The sequence below is a fragment of the Uloborus diversus genome, chromosome 7 (genome assembly GCF_026930045.1).
Source record: "Uloborus diversus isolate 005 chromosome 7, Udiv.v.3.1, whole genome shotgun sequence".
Lineage (NCBI taxonomy): Eukaryota > Metazoa > Arthropoda > Arachnida > Araneae > Uloboridae > Uloborus > Uloborus diversus.
In genome coordinates this window covers 142,183,578-142,209,398 of record NC_072737.1, presented here as the reverse complement: position 1 = coordinate 142,209,398, position 25,821 = coordinate 142,183,578, and the positions used below count along the sequence as shown (strand labels likewise).

The window sequence follows — 25,821 nt, the reverse complement described above, 5'->3', positions numbered from 1 at the left end:
TCAGATAACCAAGGTTCTACTGTAAAAGTTGAATTGTTAGTGAAATTTGCATTAAAACCTATCTTTTCTAATATCAAATTCAAGACTGAAGAAATCAACATATCACTTGGTCTGTTCCAACAAGAGGCCACCTTCAATCTGGTAACCCCCCCCCCCCCACAGCTAGAGCTTGGGTGCACCTCCCCTAAATATCCCACAGACCCCCTCCCCCATAATATCAAAAACCTCTCCCCAAAAATGAGAAAAATACCTCTCAAAACATCCCCTAAAAAAACTTCAATGGCACAGTCTGCGGCATGCCCCTCGCCCCCCCCCCCCCAGGTGGGCACCTTTCACATATATGATGAAAAAATAGTCATAACAGTTGATTCTATCATTGTAACTATTGAACAATGAGGTAGTATTGTTGTTGTTTACACTCTATAAACAATAATTTAAACAATACTCGAACGTGACAAATATGTAGAGTCCGTAACATGTTCATAATCGTGCAGTTCTTCAGTAAATAATTCCGTAAAAAATATTTTTTACCTTTTTAAAAAATATTTTGGTGCTTAAATGTATTATAGATAAACTGAGACATAGTGGAAAACCTTCATTAGGTAAGAGTAGTTATTACTTTCACAGAAAATTTGAAGATAGTTTAAGCAAAAATTTCCATGTCTTTTTAGCGTAGAGTCTGTAACATGCTATATATCTTCCTATATCTTTAGAAATTCAACACAAATCTAAACTTTTTTCAATGTTATGACATAACTACACATAGGACTAATCATTTACAAAAAATTTAATTTTACTATTTGCACTAATCATGAGTAGGAGGCTAAAACATCCTTATGAAGAGTAGAGTCCGTAACAGCCAAATACCTTGGAATGCGCCTAGTATAGTTTAAAGTTGTTTGTATTCAAAATGTTGATCAGAATAAAACATGCGTCTTGTTTTGCCACAATGACTTGAGCACAAAACGGACAACCAAGTTAGCAAAGTTACTTATTGGGTTTAATTCAAGCACTTCTTTGCTTCCCAAACGTGATTAAATTTTAACTAAATACTGTTTTTTTTTCTTTTGTTTTAGCTTGTAAGATTAGTGAACTCCCCCTCCCCCCTTCGATGATGAGTAGTCATTTGATTGCCATCATTTTCATTTGGAGGAGAATGGAATATTATATTAACTATGACTACGAGCATTCTTCTGAAGGGCTAGAGAGGTGAAAACTTTAAAAGCGGGAAAATATGTAGCAAAAAGGGAGATCCAAGGGGGTATTCCCCCAAAAATATTTTTAAAATCAATATAATGATCTATCCTTCCTGCATTTTGTTTCAGAGTTTATTTCAGGTCCCTCATTTGGGAAATCAAAAGGGGGGGGGGCATTGGGACCCCCTGGATTTTAGAAATATAAAAAAAATAGTCTTTTTCTTCGTATTTTGTTGTTTCTTCACTATAAAATGTGGTGAACAAAAACACTGCCCTCCCTTCCCCCTGCACTGCAAAATTTTGAAATCACAGGCCTAAGCTTTTTCTCTAACTTTTTGATGTAAAAATTACGCTCCTATACGGCTAATATCCGGGGGGGGGGGGGGAGGGGGGAATCATGTTGTTAAAAAAAAAGGTTAAAAACTCTTGGAAGCATCTCATGTTGCATTGCAGATCTTCTGTATGGAAACTTTCCGTGTTATTCACATTTATTCACGTTACATTCAGAAAGATAATTAAAATAGCAAATGAAATTTAGTATGTATTTTATTTTGTATTTAATATGTTCTGGAGAAACATCGCCCCCCATTTCGTACAATTCTGTGGCCTACATAAAATGGTCACAAAATTGGGTGCATGTATAAACCTTCGATTGAAACCCAAACCCCTACTTATTTTATTTTATTTTTTTACTTTTAGAAAAAGAAAGTAGGGACGGGAATAGGGATTACTATTTTCATCTATTATGTCTTACCTGTAGTTACTGTTTGTCTATTTTCCGACTTGGAAAGTTATTTCATTTACTGAAAAATTTCTTATACAAGAAGAGATCTATATCAATATGACAGTCAAATGTTATCACTTTTGATTCTCTATACATTTTACGACGCAACATGAAGAATTGTGTGTTGAATGCTTATTATTGCTTTACTAGCTGTACCCGCACGGCTCTGCTTAGGCTATAAAATTTATTAAAGAGCTCTTAGAGCCAACGTAAATTTCAATTCCTACTCCAAAATAAGAAGAAAGATTTTGTTTCGTTAATTAAAATGTGCACACGTAGTTGTGTCTAAGTTCCAAGCATATTCCATAAAGTAATTTTTAAAAAATCCTGACATAATGACTACTGTTTTAAAGAAAAAAACATCTAGTTTAAATACGTTTAAAACCATTCAAAATCACTGTAGAAAAGCGTTGAAAGTTAAAAATTATGATAATATCTTGTAACTCTTCGATCTGAAAGAAACTGCCAATTAAAAAAAAAAACAAAGAAATTAAAATATCACTAAACTTAGATCTATTTAGACAGGGCCGTTAAAATGGCCCAGGCGATTACACAAAACTGGTCCATAGCTCAGGGGTAACCCCCCGCCCTGTACACAATCTTGCAAGTTTAAGGATTTTTTTAAAATGGAAAGAGAAAAAAGAAATAAAACAAATGCAGGGCCATCGCAAGGTCAAAAATTTGGGTAGTGTGTGAGTTTGGCGGCCGTTTAATTTTTAACTTATTTTAACACAGAGAGAGAGAAAGCGAGAAAAATTTTAGCTTCTGGTTTAAGAAAAGGTCATTATAAGTTTGAAGTGTTGGCAGTATAAACCTAATCGTTAGTGTAATATTCTCTCAGTTATAGGGAGTTCGGTTTCTTCCCAGGAAAATTTCCGAAATTGTAGTTTTATAAACGCCGTTTTACGCAATCTTTATAGTGTCGGGGGAGGGGCGATTTCGAGGACCCTCGCCCGGTAATTTTTCAAAGTTGAAACTTTACAAATACACGTGTAGATTATCTTCTATTATGATAGGGGGGATGGGTAAGGGATCTTTTTCGGAAAATTTTCGAAATGGTAGTTCTAAAAACGCAGTTTCAGCTGATCTTTGGTGGTGCAAGGGAGAGAAGAGATGGATGAGTTTTTTAAGCCTCTTCTGGAAATTTTCGAAATTGAATTCTTAAAGGATCTCGAAATTAAATGGAGAAGTTTTCTGAGAGTCTCTTCCCAGAAATTCGCCGAAATTGCAGTTTTAAAAGTGCACTTTCAGACTATCTTTGGTACTGTTCATGAGAGGAGAGGCTTGGGCGCTCGATAATTTTTCGAATCAGAAGTTCTACAAACACAGTTGTAGATGATCTCCAATTAATGTTATGAGAAGAGGGGGTTCAAAGGCCCTCCTCCAAAAATTGTTTGGAAGTGATGCCCGTTATCGAAAGTTCAGATGATCTTTAATAATGGACAGGAGGCGCTTCTAAGGGTTACTGGGGTATGCTCCCCCTGGGAGTTTTTCGAAATTGTCCTAAATACGCAATTGTGGAGTTTGGAAACTTTCCCTCGGAATGTTTCCAAAATCAAAGTTTCAAAAACACACTTCTAGGCTACCTTTGGGGACATGAAATGAAAGAGCAGGGTTCGAGGAACCCCTTCTTGACTATCCTCTGTTATTTATTCTTTTTATGGTTAATGTGCAAAACCCACCCTCAGTATTCTTCTCCAAAACCACCCGACTCCTTTGGTTGTTTTGTACAGCCTAGTATTTTTATCCATTTGGAATACAAAGCTGTTTGATGCCAAAATAAAAAATAAAAAAAAACTTTTAACATTTTGGACTGATGTGGTGTACTTTGCAATCTCTTTTCCAGTTTTATTAATTTATTATTATTTTATTTTAATTCAAAATATCATACCTCCTGAATCTCTTGATTCAGTTTTTTTTAATTTTTTTTTATTTATTTTTTTACATTGAAACACTTTACACAACTGGTGCACATATTCATTGCAGAATTTTAAAACTCTCTCACTGTATTTTAACGTTTTTTTTTGAGCAATCACGATTGCTAATTGTTTTCACTTGACCGTACTACCGTACTTGACGTTCCAGTTCCTTTTTCAACCCAACCGTCTTCTGCACCCAAAGTTCCCGGCGTCCAAAATGCTCGGCGCCCAATCTTCCCATTTTGGTAGCACCCTCTATACCTTTCGAAGACGGCCCTGAAGTACACTCAGGGTCGACGAGAAGCCTGTAACCTAGTCGGAAAGTAGGGGCCCACCTCGGAGTCGCAACCGTATAAGTTTTAATTTATAAGGAGCCGGAAAACCAAGAAACAGCGGGTCCTCACTTTGACTTTCAGCGACCGTGAGCACACTCAAAAAATGCCTAGTGAGCACTCCTAATATCAAACCTATATCCAGAGTCTGATTGCCTCCCAAGCCTCTATTAAACATGGGCCTGGCGCTGGCGTCACCAAATTTGACGGTCCTTCGAACTTGTATTTATTAAGGGAGTGTGGCAAGTAAAATAAAATAATAATAAACGAGTTAAACTATAAATCGCAACCGGCCCCGTGACCCACCGGCCCCATTGAGCATTTTACACTCATACGTAGTGTTACGTCTTTTATTCTGCTTGGAGCAAATTACACATCTCCGTCTAAGTTCTTTGCCTTCTTTTTCAGCGTATGATTTTCGAAAGTAACTACTGTATGAAGAACTCCAACAAAAATAATTTATAGTTGTTTCAATGTGACCCAAAAGATCCATAGATGGATCCGTCATAGATTAAGATATTTCTTCCGCGGAAAGATAACGTGTTCACTGTGGCTACAAATGAACATAAAAGTAAAGCTCCTTGCTAGAATATCTCCCATCAATCCCATTATAAATGAAACCGAAGCTAGAAAGAGCCACTTCAAGATGAGTATACGTTTCCCTTCTCACTTGCGAGCACATGTTTATATTTTCTTTCACGAAATCCAATAAATCACAGACACTTGACAGACCCCATTCTGACATCAGACAGAAATACTAATGCAGGAGAGCAATCATTCATGGATAAGTAACGCCATCTAATAGTAAACATTTCGTTCCAAATCCAGAACGCAAAATAGCGTCATTACATAGGTCGGCTGCGTACTACTTACCGTAATGCACGGATGCGTTTTTCGTCTCTGAAGAACCACCTGGCACTGACGCAAAGATGCGTCGTTCGTCCCGTATAGGTTAAATAAGAACTATTTTCAGATCATCTTTGTCCTTCGTTAACATCAGGAAATATTAATTACTTCTTGAAAAATAGTTAAAATCGTTGTTGAAATAAAATATTACGAAATTTTAATGATCTTTTAGCGTCAATTTAGAAAGATATTCATTGCGGATTTGGAAAGATTCTCCGCCGAGAACTTGTTGGCCAACCCTCCACTCCTTGTTCACCCACCCATTTCTAACAACAAGAATAATACACACGGGGACATGTGCGGATTTATGGGGGGGCACAGGGGGGCAATGCCCCCCCCCCCAGTTTTGGGAGGACTTTATGTAGTAACAACACATCTTCCAAAATCTTAAAACAAAAAAATCATGACTTTTTCTTTTTTGAATCGTTCAATGAAAATGAAGAGAAGAGCAAATGTCCTTTTCTGATGGGAGAAAAGAAAAGGAAAAAAAACGAACATTAAATACACATAGTACAGCTGTCACTGGGGTGCTGAAAATGTGTCTAAATTCACTATTTTGGACTGAAAACCATTTGGGCAAGTATATGAATGAAAATATAGGCTAAACGAGCTATACATTAAGCTGCAACACTTATAATAAGTGACGATTATTTCAACAAATTAGAATCTAAAGCAAATGGGAAAAACTCCCCCTTCCCCATTCGCACTAACAGAACGTTCTACTCGTTATGATTTGTGTCCACATTTCAAATATTTATTTGTGCATAATATTTATGTTCTTAGTATATTAATTAGCCTTTTTAGAAATTCTAAAAAACATAAGTTTTTTTTTCCTTCTCTCTCTCTCTTTTTTAAGAGAGAGAATAAATACTATTGCAAACTGAATAAATTTCAGTTATCTGAGTGTTCTGATTAAATGAATCTTTTAACTTAGAGGGAGAGTACAATTTTACTTACTTTATAAATACTGTTTAAAAAGTAAGGTAAGTCATAATCATCTAAGTCTAAGTGAGTCAGTCCTTGTCATTATTGAAAGCTAAATAATTGAGTCATCAAAAGTTCTGGAAAAATTTACTGACATTTTATAAAAGTCTATAAAAACCTTACAAAGATTGCTAAAATCGTAAAAATCCCTTAACCGTAAAAACTGACGAATTTTCGTAAACATTACAAAAAATCAAGCAAAAATTTACAGGTAAGAGTGAATTACAAACAGGGTCGAATTTGCCTATAAGATAAACAAGCTGTTGCTTATGGCCCCTGCTTTGAAGTGGGTCCCTAACTCCCCAAAAAAAAATCATGATTCGTTCCTTAAAAAATGGAAATTGCTTGAAAAAACTAATTTCTTTTTTAAGTGCTTGAAAACGTGTGGCTACAAACTTTAAATTTTAAAATTTCTAACAAATAGTAGAGGGGGAGGACTGCCAACATATGTTAAATTCAGCTCCTTGCCACATCCTGTATTAAAAATGTAAAAATCATGGTTCTCACGTTTGTAATATATTATTTGAAGTAAAGTTTTGAGACTCACATGTTTCATATCTTGCTATTTATTCAATCCTGAATGCAGTATTTTGGAAATTCTTTTGTATTGATTGCTTTTATCTTACTTCTTATGCATATTGTCAATCTGTTTAACACGGAAAAAAAAATACACACTACTTCTATTTCTCTTCGTTTTCTGCCCCACTTGCAACTGAAGAAAAGTTACTGTCATGAGAAATCTATGGTTTCTTTTTTCTTTTAAAGTTAAAATAGTTATTTCTCCCAAAGTAAGAACAGGACTGCAAAAATTTACAATCAATTACTGAAATACCAGAGACTGGAAAAATGAAGGGCGTTAAATAATTTTATTTATTCCAGAATCCTTGAAAAAAATTAGATAAGTCTTTGAAAATTCTAAGCAAAGTAGGCTCCAATTACTTCTACTGCATATTGTTAATCTGTTTAGCCAGGAAAAAAATGATACACTATCTCTATTCCTTTTCGTTTTCTGCACCACCTATAATTAAAAAAAGGTTGTTGTAATGAGAAATCTAGTTTATTTTTTCTTTCAAACTTAAAATGGCTGTTTCTAACAAAGTTTGAACAATACTGTACAACTGTAAAATCTAGTTATCAATTTCTATGTCTATCCAATTAACCTTTATAAGACTTCAATATGCAGAATTTTATATCCATTTTACAAAATTTCTTCCGGGGGAGAAACCCCCGGCCCCCTAAAATTGGAGAACCCTAAAATTGGAACTATTTCCCACTTAAAAGGGAGCCCTGCGTCACTCTCTTGATACCAGCTCCCTCTCTTAAGGTCAATTCAAAAAGGACAGCATGAAAACGCACATTAATGAAAACGACACACAAAAAAGTAAAGCATGGACTTATGCATCACAGGAAACAGACAAAAACTTAGGAGTCGGGGGGGGGGGGGCAATAAAAATGTTGCTAAAAAAATCCTGCCCCCCCCCCCAGGAACTTAGTCCTAAATCCGCCTATGCACGGGGACATCATCCCTCTAATCTCTCCCCCCTTTCTCTTTTACAAGCACTGACATCCAAGACTACTGGCCATCACTTCAGGCACACACATGGAAAGCCTCAATTTTTCGTGAAAATCTAGTTCCTACTGCAAAATTAACTGATAGTGATATTTTTCCGGCGGGATCCCCACGTGATCACGAACAATTGGTTTTAGAGAAAAAAAATCTAGACTGCTTTATTATGAATACGAAGGAATGAAATTTGTTACAGAAAGTTTATTTTCCATATAAAATCATTGATTAGCATAAAAATGAGAAAAATGCTGAGGTATTAATAATTGCTGCTTTCACTTTATTATAGTGAGTTCTTAAGCATCAATGGACCCCTGTGCCAAATTTTCAAAGATCCAGTGTAAACTGTATTTGTTTCAAGAAAATCTCCCAAAGGAGAGGAGAAACCCCTCTGAATTCCTGAGTATCAAAGGACCTCTGTACCAAATGAGGCAAAAATTTTAAGTAAGAAGTGGATTTGCATGAGGAAAAATCCCAAGAGGATGGAGACCCCTAAGGAGGGAAAATCCCGTTTTATAAATTCTTGAGTATGTCAAAGAACCTCTGGGTCAAATTTGGCAAAGATCAAAATCCCTTTCTAAATCCTAGAGTATCAAGTGTGCCAATTTGGGCATAGATCCGACGTAAATTGTCATTATTTTCTTTGCTTTTGAGATAAATCAGGAATTTGCAACTCCAGAGCTCAAATACGCTACCTTGCGGTAGTTAACAATACTTAAAAAAAAGGTAAAACATTCCATTCCACATGTTTTCTTTGGGGTAAATGACAGGCTTCATACAGTTTGTGGTGTAATGTACTTTCAGAAGAATAAAAAAGAAAACTTCCCACAAACACAATGAAAAATTATTGCCAAACAGAAAGGGTAGATGCAAGTTATAAGTTACAGCATTTGTTTCTTTTACCTTTTTCATCCGCCATTAGATGGCTGCAGCGCCCCCTATAGTTTATTGGAGTTGCGAATTGGGATGGCCGTCAAGTTTTGGCGTGTGTAATTTTGTTTCTGCTGGGAATATTGCTTCCTCGTCAAGCATGGGTAGGGATTAGAATTATAAGAAAGATATAGAAGAAAGTTTCGTGTTGGCCACAACATACTAGTTTGAAGAAGTATATAGCAAAATAGGTATTAATCAAGTATAATGTAAATACATTTATGATTTATGTTTTCTTTATAAGAGATTTATGTTGCATAAATGAACATTACATTATTCAGATATATTTTACAGGGTGCCAACCTTGCAAAAATGCACATGCTCCGTGTTGGATCAATGACGCCCAACAAAAGACCTAAGTACCAGAAAATAGACGAGGAAATAACCAGGTTGAAGACTGCTTCTATAAATAGAGACATTTCCCTAAGGAAATACATGCATGAAACATTGCACTGTATTAAAAACTGCACTTAGATTTAACTGCAGTTAGATGAAAAATCCTTTTCATTTTTGAATATTTTTATGTGTGCCAAATTTTAAATTGAAGGAATTTTTTTCTTCCACAAAGTATTTAATGAGAGCAACGACTTCTGTAAACTTGCCAATATCAATTGAATAATTGTGTTTATTTGTTTTGAAACATATTGATAAATCTCATTTCTCAAGCTGATTTCTATCAGCTAACCATTTCAAAATATTTTGCCTCTTACAATATCAACTGTATTTTTACATACAGGTTTTCTTATTCATTTTTCAAAAAACATACCTGATACCAGATTTAGCCATTTTTGTAGATATTTTTTTCCCTCTCTTTTCTATGTGTTATTTTTATTGTTGATATTTTGTAAATAACTTCCATGTATGCAATTTTTCTTCTTGTGCAAAATGTTTTTTATTATTTTCTCCTTTGTCCAACCAAGCAGCTTGCAAATAAAAACCTTCCCAAATAAAATAAAACTCCTCCTAACGGACACCCCTCAAATGCGGAAAATTTTTAATTCTTCCATTCCAAAGCAATTAGCAGTATTAAACATACACACACACACACTCATAATTGTGAAAAACATACATAATTCAAGATGTCAAAATTGAAATTAATTTTTTTGAGCAATCACGATTGCTTATTGCTTTCATTTGACTGTTTTTGGCGTCCTATGATTTTATTTCCCCCTGCCACCTTCCGCAGCATCACCATCGACTGGCTCTTCACAATGCTGCTCCTATAGCGAAAGCCGTCTCCAGGTTCATCCATGTCCTACACACGCGCATACATACATGATGTACAAACATACACACACACACATATATACATACATAAACCTACGCGTACACACAGAACTACCCACACATTCATCACACTCATGCCTGCACACTGACACAAACACAACTATCCACACACTCATACCTGCACACAAACACACATGCCTACACTAGCATACACATACCCCCTACACTCACATAAACACATGCCTACATACACACACACTCGTGATTGCAAAAAACATAATTTGAATTCAAGGGGTCAAGATTCAAATTATTTTCTTTTATATTTTTTTGCGATTCTAGGGAAAAAATACCGAATCAATTGTGGAAGAAATAGATACCATCTTATCTTTAGCCATCCCCGATCTCCCAGAGGATTGACTTCTTGCTCAACTCTTTCATCACCTAGCCCCCAGCAATCAGAGCGAATCTTAAGGCAACTGTTTGAGGAGGCTTGTGTTTCTTCTGGGAACTTTGATTTATCGAGTGCCTGTAAATCCTTAGTTTCTGAGATTACTCTGTGACAGCTAATTTTGCTGCACTCGGGCGGAATCGGTTTCCTTTTGGAATGTTTAGATGGGAGCAAAAGAACACTATTGGGAAAGATCGGCAAACTATTGGAATGCGGTAATAAATTTTTCTCCGTTCTTAATCTTCTGCAGTCCGTTTTAATTTTCTTTCCGAAGGTGATAGACAAGACATTGTCTATTGCTTTTTTTTAATTTTGTGGTAACTTGTGTTTTTTGGTTGATTACATAAATGTTTGCTAAAACGTGTTTTTATGAAAAAGTATTAATGACAAATTGACAAACCATTTTCTCCAATAAATATGTATTTAAAGAAAGCTTCAATATTAAAAGCTTTATTTTTTAGAGATCATAAAGCCCCAAAAGTGTTCCAAGGTTGCAATTTGTTTTCTTAACATATTTATTTATTTATTTGAGCAACCATGATTGCTTATTGTTCTCACTTGACAGTTTTGAATTCCTATTTTATTTTCTCCCTGCCTTCCTCTGCAGAACCACCGTTGGCCAGCCGCCTCACGATGCTGCTCCTTTAGTGAAAATCGCCTCCAGGTTGCCTCACTTACTTGCCTACACTTACACATACACCTACACACACAAATACATATACACATATGCATGCATACACACACACATACCCCCCCCCCCCCCCACACACACACACAACCTCGTGATTGAGAAAAACATATTCAAGATGTCAAATTTCAATTTTTTTTCCCTCAAACCTGTGAGACTCCAGGGGTTTTTTACTGTTTGTTTCTTTTGGCGCCCTTGAAACTGCGACTTTTTTTTTAATGCATAAATGTCTGTTAATAATAACCGTAAATAATCCTGTCTCATCACCTCACAACAACAATAGTAAAGGAATGTTTTTCGTTACTTACAATGTATTACCAATCATTCTGCATGACTGGGGTAAAAGACTCTTATCAGCACTCATTCACATTGGTCGACCGAATGTTTGGTTTCACTTTCGTCCACCTTTGGCGGGAACTCTGTAATGGATGATGTCACATGGAAGCTTCTAGAAGGAATCTGATAGCACGTGTGCTTAACCATAGCACTGACGAGAGTCCGTTCACTTGACTCGGATATGCTAATGACCCAGGGGATATTTAAACTGCTCACAACTTATGTTCTTCCTCTTAGATTATCTCTCATCATCGTAGGCGGTCGCTAGGCCGGCATTCGAACTTGCTTGTTCGTGCCGCTTGCCCTTTCATGAATATGATGAACTTGTATTAGCTTATTTCCTAATGGGTTTTTTCGTCAAAGTATTTAGTCGATAGTCATACAGTTTAGATTTCATCATTGCTGTATTATTTATCTTGTGCAAAAACAGCACATGGAGTTATATATATTTATATATATAATGATTACATTCTCAGTATATTTTTTTAATTTACAGAATGTTTTAGCTATTTACATTATTGTTTATTAAACGTCCTTCCAGTTTGAAATAGTTTCTTAGTTCTTAGAAATATTGGGGACATATTATTGGATTAGAAATTCTCCCCAACTGTTTCGCCCAAGAACACTTTCGATTTCTTTTTTTTTGCGGCCTCGAACCTGTGCGCCTTTTGGGAGTCAAGGTTTGCGCGCTCTTTGAGCACTGTCCGCCTCTGGTCAAAACTATATTTTTAAGAAGTTGTTGTTCAAGTCAAAGATATTTATAATTATATGCTTTGACGGGGAAAGGACCACGATTCAAGAACCATGCCGGCCCGCCCCCTCCAATTGCTGTTTTATGCCTATCGCACTGGTTGCAATCTTTTCTAGATTAATTTTGCTTCTCCATATATTAACGTGTCCCTTTTTTTCCTCCAGCAAGCTGTTTATATTTTCTTTCCCCTCTGCGATGTGCACCCTTTTCGGCTTGCACCCCTAGCCAGGGCCTAGGTTGTGAAGTTGCTTTTTTACTTAAATTCTAATTTACAATTTCAATTATTGATGTATGGAAATATGCTAATTTTAAAATGCCATTTCATACGCAGTGGCTGCCGCTTATATGAATCACATTTGTTCTAAACAATTTTGATTCCATGAAGTGGCTAATTCAATAAAGCGGTTGATTCAATTAACCAGTATTCACTGTATCTCTGAAAGAATTTATTAAAGCTATGTAATGTTATTGTAGGATTTTCTCTCCCCCCCCCCCTCCCTTTCCAAAGGTGCACCCTCAAATTTTACGGATCACTTCAAATTAAAATGGAAAAAAAATTTCCATTTTTATTTGAAGGCACAAATTATACCAACAATGGAAAAAAACATTTCAATTCCTTTTTTTTTTTTTTTTTCAAAATGATTACTGTGTCTCTATTTTGAAAAGTGCAATTTATCTTAACAATTGTACTTTGTCCTATTTTCCACCTCATTGCTAAAACATTACATAAATTATGATTTATTTTCATTAAATGCAATAGTACATTCTGGTTTGAGTCCTTTACTTTTCTTCATTAGTACTACAAATGCAAATAGTATATAAGGAGATAGCTTAGCCCTTTAATACCTGATCTAAGTTATACAGCTGTGCTATGCACAAATGTTGTACTATCTGCACTTTTTATCAGGATAGAGTTACTGTCACCGTGCTGTTCTTTGTCACATTTTACCAAAATACAACCGCGTTGTTCTTCGTCATATTTTACCAAAATACAATGTTTTATTGTCATTTGTCTATAGGAAATATATTTTTTTTAATTCTGAAAAAGTGTCATCTGAATCAAATACATGGATTCATGCACCTTTAAACAGGAAATTATCCTTTTGAACTCAGCTGCAGAAATCACTTTTGTGCTTAGGATGGCTGTATACTGTGTCACTAGCCTTTTGTTCTAATGCTTTATGCTATATGTAATCAGAAATGATTTGTTTCTGTTTTCTCCCTCAGTAAAAAATAGCAATAACTACTTACAATGTAAATAAAACAGATCAACTCTAATGAGACAAATGAAAAATGTATTTTATAAAGCAAAATATGTAACTAATATGTTAGAAACTGGCTTACAACATTAATTATAAATAAGAATATGTTGAACTTTCAAAGAAATAACATGAAATAATTTTAATACTTAATACCAATGCATATTTTCATACCACATTCAAAAAGTTATATGATACTATCAGTTTTTCATAGGAAGTTACATGAAGTTTCGAAGGTGTTATAGAATTTATAATACATTTTCCCAAAATTATAATTAGGACATAAAATTGAAATTCAATTGATGCTAAGTATTTTATTCTTCAACTGAAATATTATTTTGGAAATCAGTGAAAGAAGAACCGCTGAATAGTTTGATAAAACAAGGCCTCCAATGTGGAAAAAATGTCTCTTATGAAAGGTAGTTATGGATGAATCTGGAATTTTACAAAGAAAGAAAAATGATATCGCAAAGAAAATGCATGGTGGAATATTTTTTATTAGTATCTTCAATGAACAGGAAAGTTTAGTTGTAGAACTTACTTTTTGCAATTTACTGCATAGTGAATAGATAAAAAGGTTTGATCCGGAAGAAGCTGAACAAAATGTACATTGTGACCATTAAACCAAAATGAATTATAGTGAAACCTCCTTGCAATAAAACTCATTTCAACATACCCCTTGCTCTCCCCCTCCCTGGAAATTTTTAAAATGACTTTCCTGACTCTGGTGTCTTTCCTGAAAATGTGAACAAGAATGAAAAAAACTTAAAACCACCTCCTTCATGAAATCCTGAACACAGGCCTGTAAGTTGTTAAAACAATTTTGCTTTCTGCTTCAATTCAAACTTTTGAAAGAAGAGGAAAAACTTAATGTATAACCATTATAGATTTTAAAGAATTTGAATGGTATAAACTATTGACTCTAATGCTCACAAAAAATTAATTATTGAAAAACAAAGTAGAACAGGCTCAATCTATTGTACTGTTCGAAGAAAAAAAAATAAGTAAAACATTTCAATGATTTTACCATCTGCTTCCTTATTTTTATACCTCGAGATGTATACTTTTTTTTGTACTCGAAAGACTAGAATAAATAATAGCTCTCTGCTGCAAAAAAAAAAAAAAGAGAAAATCCCTTCAAAATGCTTGTGATATAATTTTTACTGTTTCTTAAGTAAAATGACCCCCACCCCTCCAGAAAAGTGTTAATGGCTAATATATAACACTAACTTCTGCTCCAAATAAAAATAAGGGCCATGAAACTGTCAAAAGCTGAAAAAAAAAAAAAAAAAAGTGGGACATGTAGGGAGAAAATTTTGGTTATATTTAGATTCAGGGGGTCATTTTACATAAGAATCAGCAAGAGTTATGACAGAAGCTTTTTTTTTTTTTTTTTTTTTGCCACACAGTGTAATTAATAATTCTGTAGCGAAATAGAGAATATTAAGTTTTAAATCAAAAGTTTTGGTACTCTAAGTAGTGATAATTAAAATAAAATGGAATGCATTAATAAGCATGATCTAATCCTGAATGAATATAAACTGTTTCACAATTACTTTTTATAGATTCTGTCAAAGATAACTTGAATTCAGTTGAAGGTTTGCACATGCTCTCTTTGTTTCTGAATTTCCTTTTTTCTGTTGAAAAAAATCTAGGCTGAGTTTTTATTTTTTTGTTTGATGGTTCTCTCGGTATCTTAATTTTATTTTTACATTCTAAAACATTTATAACTTCATCCAGATGCCTATGTATTTTAATTTATTCATCTTCGTCTAAATTGTTGGGAATCAAGGGTATTGCATGCTCTAATTTTAATTTTATACAGTCAGTTTTGATTAATTTTGCATTACTATAATCCTGAAAGGACTGACTTTCCATTATATCTGCCATCACAGATGTAGTTGGCTGGTTTATTACATTTGACTCAGACCCCGAAAAAAATTGATGCACTGCATGTATGTGTTTGCAAATATTTAAGTGTATGACATTATCCATACAAGTGCAAGAATATGAATGTGCACATATTTTACATAGTCTGCATGTCATAGCACAATTGTTGCAGTCATTATCCTCCTTTGTTACATTATAGGATAATTTGATATTCGACATTGAAGTCACTGTCCAATTCACTTTCTACATTGTAAGTTATTTTTTCTTTTGACAGTTTCAAACATTCTTTATGTTTTTTCATTATGTCCCTACATTTCCTAGTGTTGACCCCTTTAATCAAATTGTTAAATCTGTTAAACGATTTATCCTGTACAAGTTTCTGAAGGAGAAAAATGCACCTGTCTAGTCTGTGACAAACATTACCAATCATGTAGCAATGTTTTATCACTCTATGCATTGATTCCAAAACCATGTTGATGTTTATCCCAGCATTGATTTGGTAGCAATAAGCCCATAACTTGGGTCTGTTGTAATAATACAATTTAAAGTAACTACTGAATAATTTTGTGTCTTCACCTTTCTCTAGATCAAAAATAAATTTTTTTAAGACATGCTTAAACTCTACTTCGTCCAAACATTCCATTACTGTTCTTGCTGTTTCATCAACTAATCGTCTTTTTTCAGCATTTTTCATTTTATTTAAATTATTCCTCCAGTTTTTATCAATGTGCCAGATGCAAAGAAGTTGCCTTTCCGCGGGACTCATTATTTTGCACCAGGCATTATAATATGCCAGAGTATTGTCACACATATTTTTGTTTTGATTTTCAATGTTTTTTTGAAAACTTCAAAAATGAATTTTTCCATGTGAGTATGGTCTATTTTATTGGAAAGACAGAACGCAACTGGAAAGCCTGATCCAAATTCATCGATAATAACTAGACTTGTCAATTGAAAATCATATGCATTTGTACCATGAGTGGTATCAATGCATATTTTTTCAGGACCAAATTTCATTAACAACTCTTTTTGACCTTTGGTCATCATCAACATGAAATTATCAATTAAAAAATTTTCTTGCAATTGGCCCTGATCTTTAAAAAACAGTATTGGAGAATCAGGTCCCAATGCATTCATACTGTTTACAGAAAGCCTTACACTAATTGCATCATTTGCATTAAGCTGTTCCCTGTTTATTAGTCTCTTAGAACTTGCAATGTTTCTGAGATCTTGTTTAGTCAGTAAATGTATTCAATCTAAGGTGTCTCCCAAAGAATTGCGTACATCATCAAAAATTTTGTCAAAGGCAACGCCTTCAGAAATTTTTCCTGGAAAAGAATAAGAAAGAAATAACTATTGTGCACCTAATTATGAACAATGTTTTTGAAATAATTCAAAGAAAAAAGCTTTTTTTTTAACGGTGTTGTATTTCTTGTTGTACATACACATTCACACAAGTCATATAATATATATATATACATACATATACAAAAATGATAACCGGCAACAAACTCTGGACCCAGCTACAGGAGCACTAGTGAATTTATTCGTTCCCAATGAAGATCAATGTCTATCTTAGGGCCGTCATTCATCCGAATAGCGCGGCACCACTCCAAAATCCTGTCATGAATGCCGAACGCCTCATCCATTTTGATGGTGTGGCGCGGCTCGCTGGATATCCAACCGAACTGAAATCCATCGCACCGCGCCGATTTTCGACCGTTCCATCCCATCGTGAATGTGAAAACCCGCTTGGAGTGGGAAGTCGAGATCGCATGTACTTGAAGCGACTAATTGATATCAACCAATGAGATTTGAGCTCCCTGGGTTTGAGAGAGGTTGCAGAGAGGTGAAAATCGTGATGCAATATTTATTTTTGTTGATGAAATCATGTTCTCTCGTGTATTGGATATGTTTTTTTCAACTTTTAGCTCTGCAATTGCAAAAGAAAGCAAATTCAATATAAAAATGTTGCCGTTTAAGAAATGAGTCTTATTTTCTACATACATATTGTATTTGTTTTGAATGAAATGCATAATGTTTAAAGGAGAGCAGACAATTTGGCAATCATCCGTTGAGAATGAATCTGACAAGGGTCAAAGATTTTTCAATTATTTTCTCACAACTGAATAATACTTAGGGAATTTGAATTTAAATTGCAAAGTAAAAGCAGTATTATTTATTAAATGAATAATCAAGTGCATATTTTCATGTTAAGAAAAACATGTGCTATAAATTTTGCACTAGTGCAGATTGAATTTTTTTGTTTTGGTCATAACAGTTTTGGAATGACAATATATATTAAAACCAAATGTTCCTGGGGGGGGGGGAGAAGGGGCACGACTTTCTTTGCAGCACTACAGTTATGAAAAACCTTACCTGGCAGCAATGAAATGGTAGGATTGAGATTTGCATAGCCTTTACAATACTGCCAGGTTAGGTTTGCCCTAACTGTATGTCTTTAATTGATAGCGATGTGCCAGATATCCAAAAGAAAATAAAGATCTGTGTCCGTATCATGATTAGTAGATCTTAAATGGATTTTTAGCCGTAATTTCTTATTACATATTTGAAATTCTACATGTAGATAACTATAAAATAACATACAATTAAATTTGAATTAGCTTTACATTTTTTAAAGATATTATAAGGTAACATTTCAGCAATTTTTTTTATACTGATTTAGGAATTGTACTATTCCTCCTATAGACTTTTCCAGCCATTCTTCAAAAAATTGAGACAGAATTCTCCGATTACTCTTCGTAAAGATATTCTTGGCAGTGCTATGTCGGTAAGGGCAGGTCGAGAGGAATGGAACAACAGCATTTATATGCCGAAATATTATTTCTAGCCAGTAGATGTAGCAGCTACTAGTATAGCTACAGACAAAGCTAGAAATAATTTTTCACATTTTACTTCGTCTTAAATGCAATGCAGTCTCATTCTTACCGACTCTCCCCTTCTCTTCGTAGAACTTATTTTCAGAATAAATCAAATTCCTAATTATGTTTCTGCTACGGATTGATTTTTTAAATAAATCGTGCTTTTACCCTTACGAGAATACCTTTCATCACAAATTTTACACTTGGACAAGGATCAAATTGGGTTAAAAATTCAAGGTCCATACATGTATTTGCGGATCTAGACATGAATGATCTATATGATTGTTTGCGGATCTACATTTTTTATGATCTGGCAATTCACTAGTAATTATACACTGTAGCACTGTTCTATTTTCAGTAGGAGATTTATGGAACCACTGTCAATTTTATAAACACAATTTAATTTTAGAGGAAACTAAAACATTAATTGTCAATATTCTGAAAATATTAATGATAATTTTTTTTTTTTTTCGTTCAAAAACAAATGCTTTTGATTTTTTTTTTATCATTATTATTTGTGTGTTTGTGAAGGTACAGGCTTTACAGAAAAAAACATAGATTGAAATAAGAAAAATTCTCGTAATAACAAAATAAGTTTATTCATACAGCATTTATATACATTAATCTTTTAAAGTGAACATTTATTGCCAGGTGGTGTAAAGTTGCACACATCAAATAAAAGACTATATTACTAAAATATAAATAGTCGAATGTTATATATATACGAGGGCTATCCAGAAAGTAGATTACGTTTTGGAATAAAAAATAAACAAAGTATAGGAAAAAATTTTTATTATATACAGATGAAAGCCACACTCAAATACTACTTTTCGACATAGTCACCATACAAATTAAGGCATTTATCGTAGCGATGTACGAGCTTGGAAATTCCTTCGTCGAAAAATTCGGCCGCCTGCGCCTTCAACCACTCCGTTACCTCTTCTTGCAGCTGTGCGTCGTCATCAAAACGCTGCATAGCCAGCCACTTCTTCATTGCTGGGAATAGGTGGAAGTCGCTCGGTGCCAGGTCGGGACTGTACGGTGGATGAGGAAACAACTCCCACTTAAAAGATTCAAGAACTTTACGAGTGACATTTGCCGTGTGGGGCCGGGCGTTGTCGTGAAACAAGATCTTAGAGCTCAACATTCCTCTGCGCTTGTTTTGAATTGCTCTTCTGAGTTTTTGGAGAGTTTGGCAATATTTTTGAGAGTTTATTGTAGTGCCTCTTTCCAGGAAGTCCACCAAAATCACACCTTTTCTGTCCCAAAAAACAGTCGCCATGATCTTCCTTGCCGACATTGTTTGCATGCATTTCTTGGGTTTTTGGGGAGAACTTGTGTGCCCCCACTGCATTGATTGCAATTTCGTTTCACAGTTCACGTGTTTCACCCATGTTTCGTCACCAGTAACGATGCGATCGAGTAAAAAGTCACCATCCTTATGGTAAGCGTCCAAAAAGTTCAACGCTGCAGCCATTCGCTGATTTTTGTGGTCCTCTGTCAAGATTTTTGGAATCCATCTTGCACAAAACTTGTGGTAACCAAGCTTTTCGCTGATGATTTCGTGCACCAAACTTCGCGAAATTTGTGGAAAACTTAAAGAAAGTTCCGTTATTGTGAAATTTCGATTCTCCCGGACTTTAGCATCGACTTTTTCGAGAAGTTCGGCGTTCACTATGCTGGGTCTCCCACTTCGATCTTCGTCGTGAACATTGGTTCGGCCATTTTTAAATCTTATGACCCACTGACGCACTCCACCTTCAGTGATAATGTTGTCCCCATACACTTCACAAAGCTGCCGATAGATTTCTATCGGTTTACAGTTTTTTGCAGTCAGAAACCTTATTACTGCGCGCACCTCGCAGCTCGCGGGATTTTCAATTAACGCAGACATTTCAAACCGTCACAGTATCTGAACGAACACAGCACGAACCTCTCACTAGCACGGCTAGATGCAGACTGAGCTGCGCATCGCTTTGACCCCAAGATGGCCGCGCTAGCCCCGCCCCTAGCGGACACAGACGAAAACGTAATCTACTTTCTGGATAGCCCTCGTATATAAATAATAATAAAAGTGAAAAATATTGAAAAGAAGGCTAATTATCGGAACTTGTTTTCCTAATTAGTCGAGGTGAAACCCCCTGCTTTTAGTTTTAGGTTTGAGCTCTAGTTTATTGTTTTTAGCTTAGCAAGTGGTGCGTTTGCCCATTGTTACTCTATATTACATGTACTGGAGCTTAAGCATTCTCTTCTAGTTTATAGTTAAAATTTTGGTCTTTTGACCATAATTAATGAATCCTCCACGGCTGAAGAGTTCTGGATTCACTCTTTTTCTATTCCTACTTTATAGCTGTTTGCATTTTTCCTTTTTATCATCATCATTTGTTATTTATAATTTGTTTAATATTTGTAATTCTGTTTGCTTAATTTTATATATATATATATATATATATATATATATATATATATATATTTATTTAGATTTTATCAATAAGGAATTAAATTTCAATTTCCAAATTTTACTGCAGACAATTCTTTACTTAGCAACAGCAATGGTGTTATTTACATATACAACATTTTAAAATCAGAACACTCTCATTTTCGCTCAAATTTTGTAGAATTTTCATGACATTGCCTGCGTAGAAAGCTTCATTTTTTAAAAGTTTCATGTACTGTGAACAAAGGCAACCACTGCCAACTTGTATCCAAAAGCGTGAATCGGTATGCCTTGTGTACTAGGCTAACCTAGGGTAAACCTTGTATACCAGGCAAATCGGAATCCTTTTTTTTTTTTTTTTTTGAAAATTCGTAATTCCAAGTGGATAAAAAGTTCCCCTTTTGCCCCCCACATGTATGATAAAATCATTAATCTCCGAGGCATCTCATACAAAGCAAAAAATTTATAATTTTTCTTCAAAACCATTGATTATTTCTTCCATTTTTTAAAAAATCTAACATAAGTCTAAAGAAAATATCAAGCTGAAAAATATATTAGCTAACAAACTTTTGAATCAACATTTGCAAATGAATAATAAAAAAAATAACACATTCAAAACGAAAAACAACTGAAACTTACACAGGGTGACGACAGGAACTGTGAAAAAAAGTTCCCTGACTTTTCCCTGATTAAGTTCACCAAATTTCCATGATTTACGTTACCAGTGATAATGGTTTTCTTTCTTTGCTTTACTTGAAATCCATTGTATGTTTGTATAAAATGCAGTATTTTAAACGTTCTAAGTTATGTAAAGTTGTTGAATTAAAGATATGTTTTAAAAAGATGCTACTTTTTTTAATAAAATGGTTAAAAAAACAAGACTTTTTTGGGGGGGGGGGGGGAAATAACCTACAAAACAGTATATTAAATTTTTATACAATGGAAAGATTATAGAAAATTAAAAAAAAAAAAAAACTTTACATCCAGAAACCACTTAGCATAAGAATTTTAAGAAACTATTAAAATTACTTTTAAAAACATATGTATTTATGATAGAACTAAAATGTAATTGAAATTATTTTGACCTAAGTTTTCAAACAGTATAGTAATTACTGCAAGAATAACAAGTAATAGTGAAAGAATAGAAGTAATGCAGTTATTCTTATATAACTAATTGACATATTTATGCAAAACAGATTAAACCATTTGACAAACATTCATAGGGAGCTTTTCTCTAATCAAGAACATAGGTTTTTAAAGGATGAATACAGCATTTTAACAATAAAAAAAATAAAGATATTTACTTAAGTACACAAGTTAACTCTATTTCAAATGATTTCAGTATGTAACGAGAAAAAATCTTCGATTGCTTTTGTAACAAACAACTTTGAAATGTAAGGGGGAAAAAAAGAAAAAAAAAGCAATTAGTTAATTTCAAAATATATAAAAGAAGAATACAACTTGGTTATAAAGTTAAAGAATCACTAAAGTCTGAAGAAAAGAAAACCTTTATAATCTGCGGTGACAACAAATAGTATAACGGCAAAAACAAAGGTTTTTGAATTGAAAGTTCAATTTTAGCAATTAAATTAAAAACGCGAAAAAGTAATAACTTTCAAGCTTTTATCAGTATTAATTCAAAAACCAAAGATTTCTTTTTGAAATCGTGATTACAGTAAACTAATTACTTCGAGACAATGGAATAAAGGCAAACGAGCAAAGGCATAATTGAAGGCTTCCTCTTTGCCTGTATGGTTGTTTATTTTACGTAGCATTGAAAGCGTAAAAGGAAATTTCAAGCTATGTAAAATAAACAACCTAACAGACACAAAAGCAATCTTAGGAAGTTCATCTTGTGGTTAATAAGTAAGATTCAATACTGTGACGTTGAGGAAAAAAGATGCACAAATATGCGGCAGTATAATCGCACCTCATTAATTTTACTTTTTTTTTGAACAGATAATTGGCGGAAAATGCGTAGGGAATTAAGAGTACTTAACTTTGTAAAGCAAAAAAAAAAAAAAAAAATTTCTTCAAAAAATCAATTTTCCCTGATTAATAAAGTTCCCTGACTTTTCCCTGATCTCCCTGATCTGTCGCCACCCTGTTACAGAAATCAATATTTTTAAGCACCATGCGGGAGATTTTAGTGATGCATGAGAGCAAAAACTATTTCACATTAATTACCTAACTACAAATAATCAAGATAATCAGTTACTACTTAATGTTTTTCTATCTAGCGAATGCTTTCACACTTTCAAAAGTAAAGAGGCATTGGCCTCCACTTTTCTAAGTTCACAATTATTAACTAATCGTAAAATAAAAGTACAGATCGACTATTGTGTTTACAGAAAAAAACTCCACTTTTCTAAGTTCACAATTATTAACTAATCGTAAAATAAAAGTACAGATCGACTATTGTGTTTACAGAAAAAAACAGACTTAAATATGTTTTACATTTTTCTCATGTAATTTTATACAAATTGAAATGGAAGGAGGAAGTCTCTACTGTGGCCATCCGCCTCGATTTTTGAGATTATGTCCCAAATGTATTTGAGAAGGGTATTTAATCAATAATCACGTTAAAATCCAACATAGTCAAACTTTCATTAAAAGTTGATGATAGAAGAGTTTACCCTAATCATCTCTTCCTGCATCTTTTTTGGTGCATCAGCCATCTATAAATCTTTAATGAGCCAACTTATGACTACAGGGCATTAAAAATGTATATAATTTAATTAAATCAAGCCAATTTCTTTCAAAGAACTAGCTGTGCCGAGCGTCTTAACTTTTATGGTTCTTTTAAAATAGTCGTATATCTGTTGTTTAATTATGACCACCTTGCCCCATGTACCACTCCTTTTACCTCACCACATGGGGTAAAGCGGTCATAACTACATATGAAAAAGAAAGTGAATAAAATATTTTTTTTCTTCCGAAAACTTAATGCAATGTTTCAAAACATATGTGAAGTTTTTAAAGGAAGTCTTAAATATTTACTACGTACATAAGATGGGAAGCAGGATTTTTTGACAATTCCCTACTCTTTCCTGACCGTAATAAATGAAACAATATTATAGAGAAAAATAATAAAATACATACACCAAATTTAATTTTTCTTTTTAAATTAAAACTAAAAATTGCATTGCATAGAAATAGTTTTCATAAATATCCTATTTTCAATCACAAGTGATCATAGCCCCTACAACAAACTAAAGGAAACATAAAATTATAAGATAATTTTTTGTGCAGAAATCATTAAACGAAGAAAAACTGTTTTCCTAGAAATTGAAATTGCATAACTTCAACATTTCAAAACAGTAAATATAAAAGTAGTATGAAAGTCAGTGGCGCACAGAAGGGGGTCTAGGGGGTATGGGTGGGGTCCAGACCCCTCCCATAGCTCGCTTTTTTTTCCCGATTAAATTCCCCGCATGTGAAATAATTTCAAACAAAGGTAACAATTGTTTCAGTTCCAATGAGTGAAAGTTGGGGTATGACATAGGAATTGCGCTTTCGACCTTGGACCCTCCCCCTTGCAAAATTCCTGTGTGCGCCACTGATGAAAGTGCATGGTAAAAGCGAAATCATTATTGCAATACAAAATTTATATAAACCTTTCTTTTTTTCACTTCCACTACTGAGGGATACATCCTAAAAGCCAACAAAAGCAAAAGCCAAATTTAAATTAACAGGCAATCACCATCGTATGACCATTGGGACGAATTCCCTTTATCCCTTTATGTCACTTACCATAAACATGTTGCATACCAAGTTGCATGCATAGTGAACAAAATTGTCATTAAAATTATAATACTGCTGCGGACAGGAAGGTAAAATAATTACTTATTGAAATAAGAAATTTTAATTTAGGGGAGTAACTCAATATTAACAAATAACAAACTTATATTTTACAGCATTAAAGCAAATGTGACAAGCTGCTTGCTTTTTTTTTTTTTTTTGGGAATTGTAATTGTAAATATATATTACACATGTTTCAGGTTTTTCAAATAGATCATAAAAGAAAGAGACGACTTTTTTTTATGAAGTTACAGCACACGATAAGGACTTAGAAAATGCTTCTCAGTTAATGCAGTCAGTTAATGGCTCTCTCCTTGTTGGTTGCTATAAAACTTAAAATAGGCAATGTAAGTTTTTTTACCTTCAAATGTCTGTTAAACAAGGTAGTTTTGCATAGCACATTTCGAGAAACGTCAATTGTTGTGGCGAACGATTAGCGAATTTCAGTAAATAGTTAATCTGATCTATGTTTGCAACGAAAAAACTTAAATTACATGTGAATACAAATGCTTCACCTCATCTTAGTAAAAAATCAAGACACGTTCACACAAATAAATGAAGAAATCTGGCTGATGAAGCCAGGAGATAAACGTATACAAAGCTATTTGAGGACTAGCTATCATTAAATTGACGTTATTTAACCAAGGACATCCAAATAATTTTAAATAAATGCAGGAATAGCGATTTTCTATTTCAAAACAAACATTGGTGCGGTGTGAATGCGGTCACAATTTTATCCCATTCCAAATGGAGCGACTCCGAATGGCTCGGCTCTATTCGGCTCGCTCGTGAATGGCGGCACTTAAAGCTATCCACCCCCTTGCTCATTACCACCTATTCCAATAAGCTGTTCCAAGTGCCCACAATCCTAAGAAAGTAATATTTTTTCCTTTTTTCCAAGTTACCCTGAGATTTGAATAGCTTTAAACAATGACCCCTTGTCATGTTTTTCGTGCTAAAATTTAGCCCATTAACATCTTTCATTTTGATAAATTTAATATGTTCCCTCTGACTCTCCTTTGCTCCAAGCCATACATATTAAGTTTGCTATCATAGTCGAAATCTGAAAGGCCCTTTAATAATCTAGTTACCCTTCTTTGAACTCTTTCCAATAAAGAAATATCTTTCCTGAGACAAGGAAACCGAAGCTGAACAGCATACTCCAACTGGGGTTTTTCCAAACTTCTATATAAAGGCAGGCAGTGGTTGCGATTCGGAGGGGGGGGGGGGTGACAACCCCCCCCCCCCCCCTAATTTTATATGGTTCTTTTATTTATTTTATTTTTCAATTTAGGAATCAAAACCAGATTGTTAACGTACCTTTCGAGCGTAAATGTGCCTAGTGTAAAAATGAGTGAATTAATCATATAAAACACATTAACATTAGATTCCAAACCTGTTGCTTACAGCAAAATCAATATTGATTATAGTTTCGACATGCAAAAAGAAATTTGTTAACGTACCTGAAAAATATTTCGTGTATTCAA

The 25,821-nt window shown here is 34.1% G+C and overlaps 1 protein-coding gene across 1 annotated transcript; it reads right to left on the bottom strand.

Moving 5' to 3' along the window:
* Window positions 1-9,508: 9,508 nt before the first annotated feature.
* Window positions 9,509-17,344, bottom strand: LOC129225862 (uncharacterized). The gene is given in 2 exon segments (XM_054860384.1): window positions 9,509-15,415; window positions 15,417-17,344. Coding segments are annotated over 2 exon segments (774 nt in total). The 5' UTR covers window positions 15,858-17,344; the 3' UTR covers window positions 9,509-15,082.
* Window positions 17,345-25,821: the final 8,477 nt, after the last annotated feature.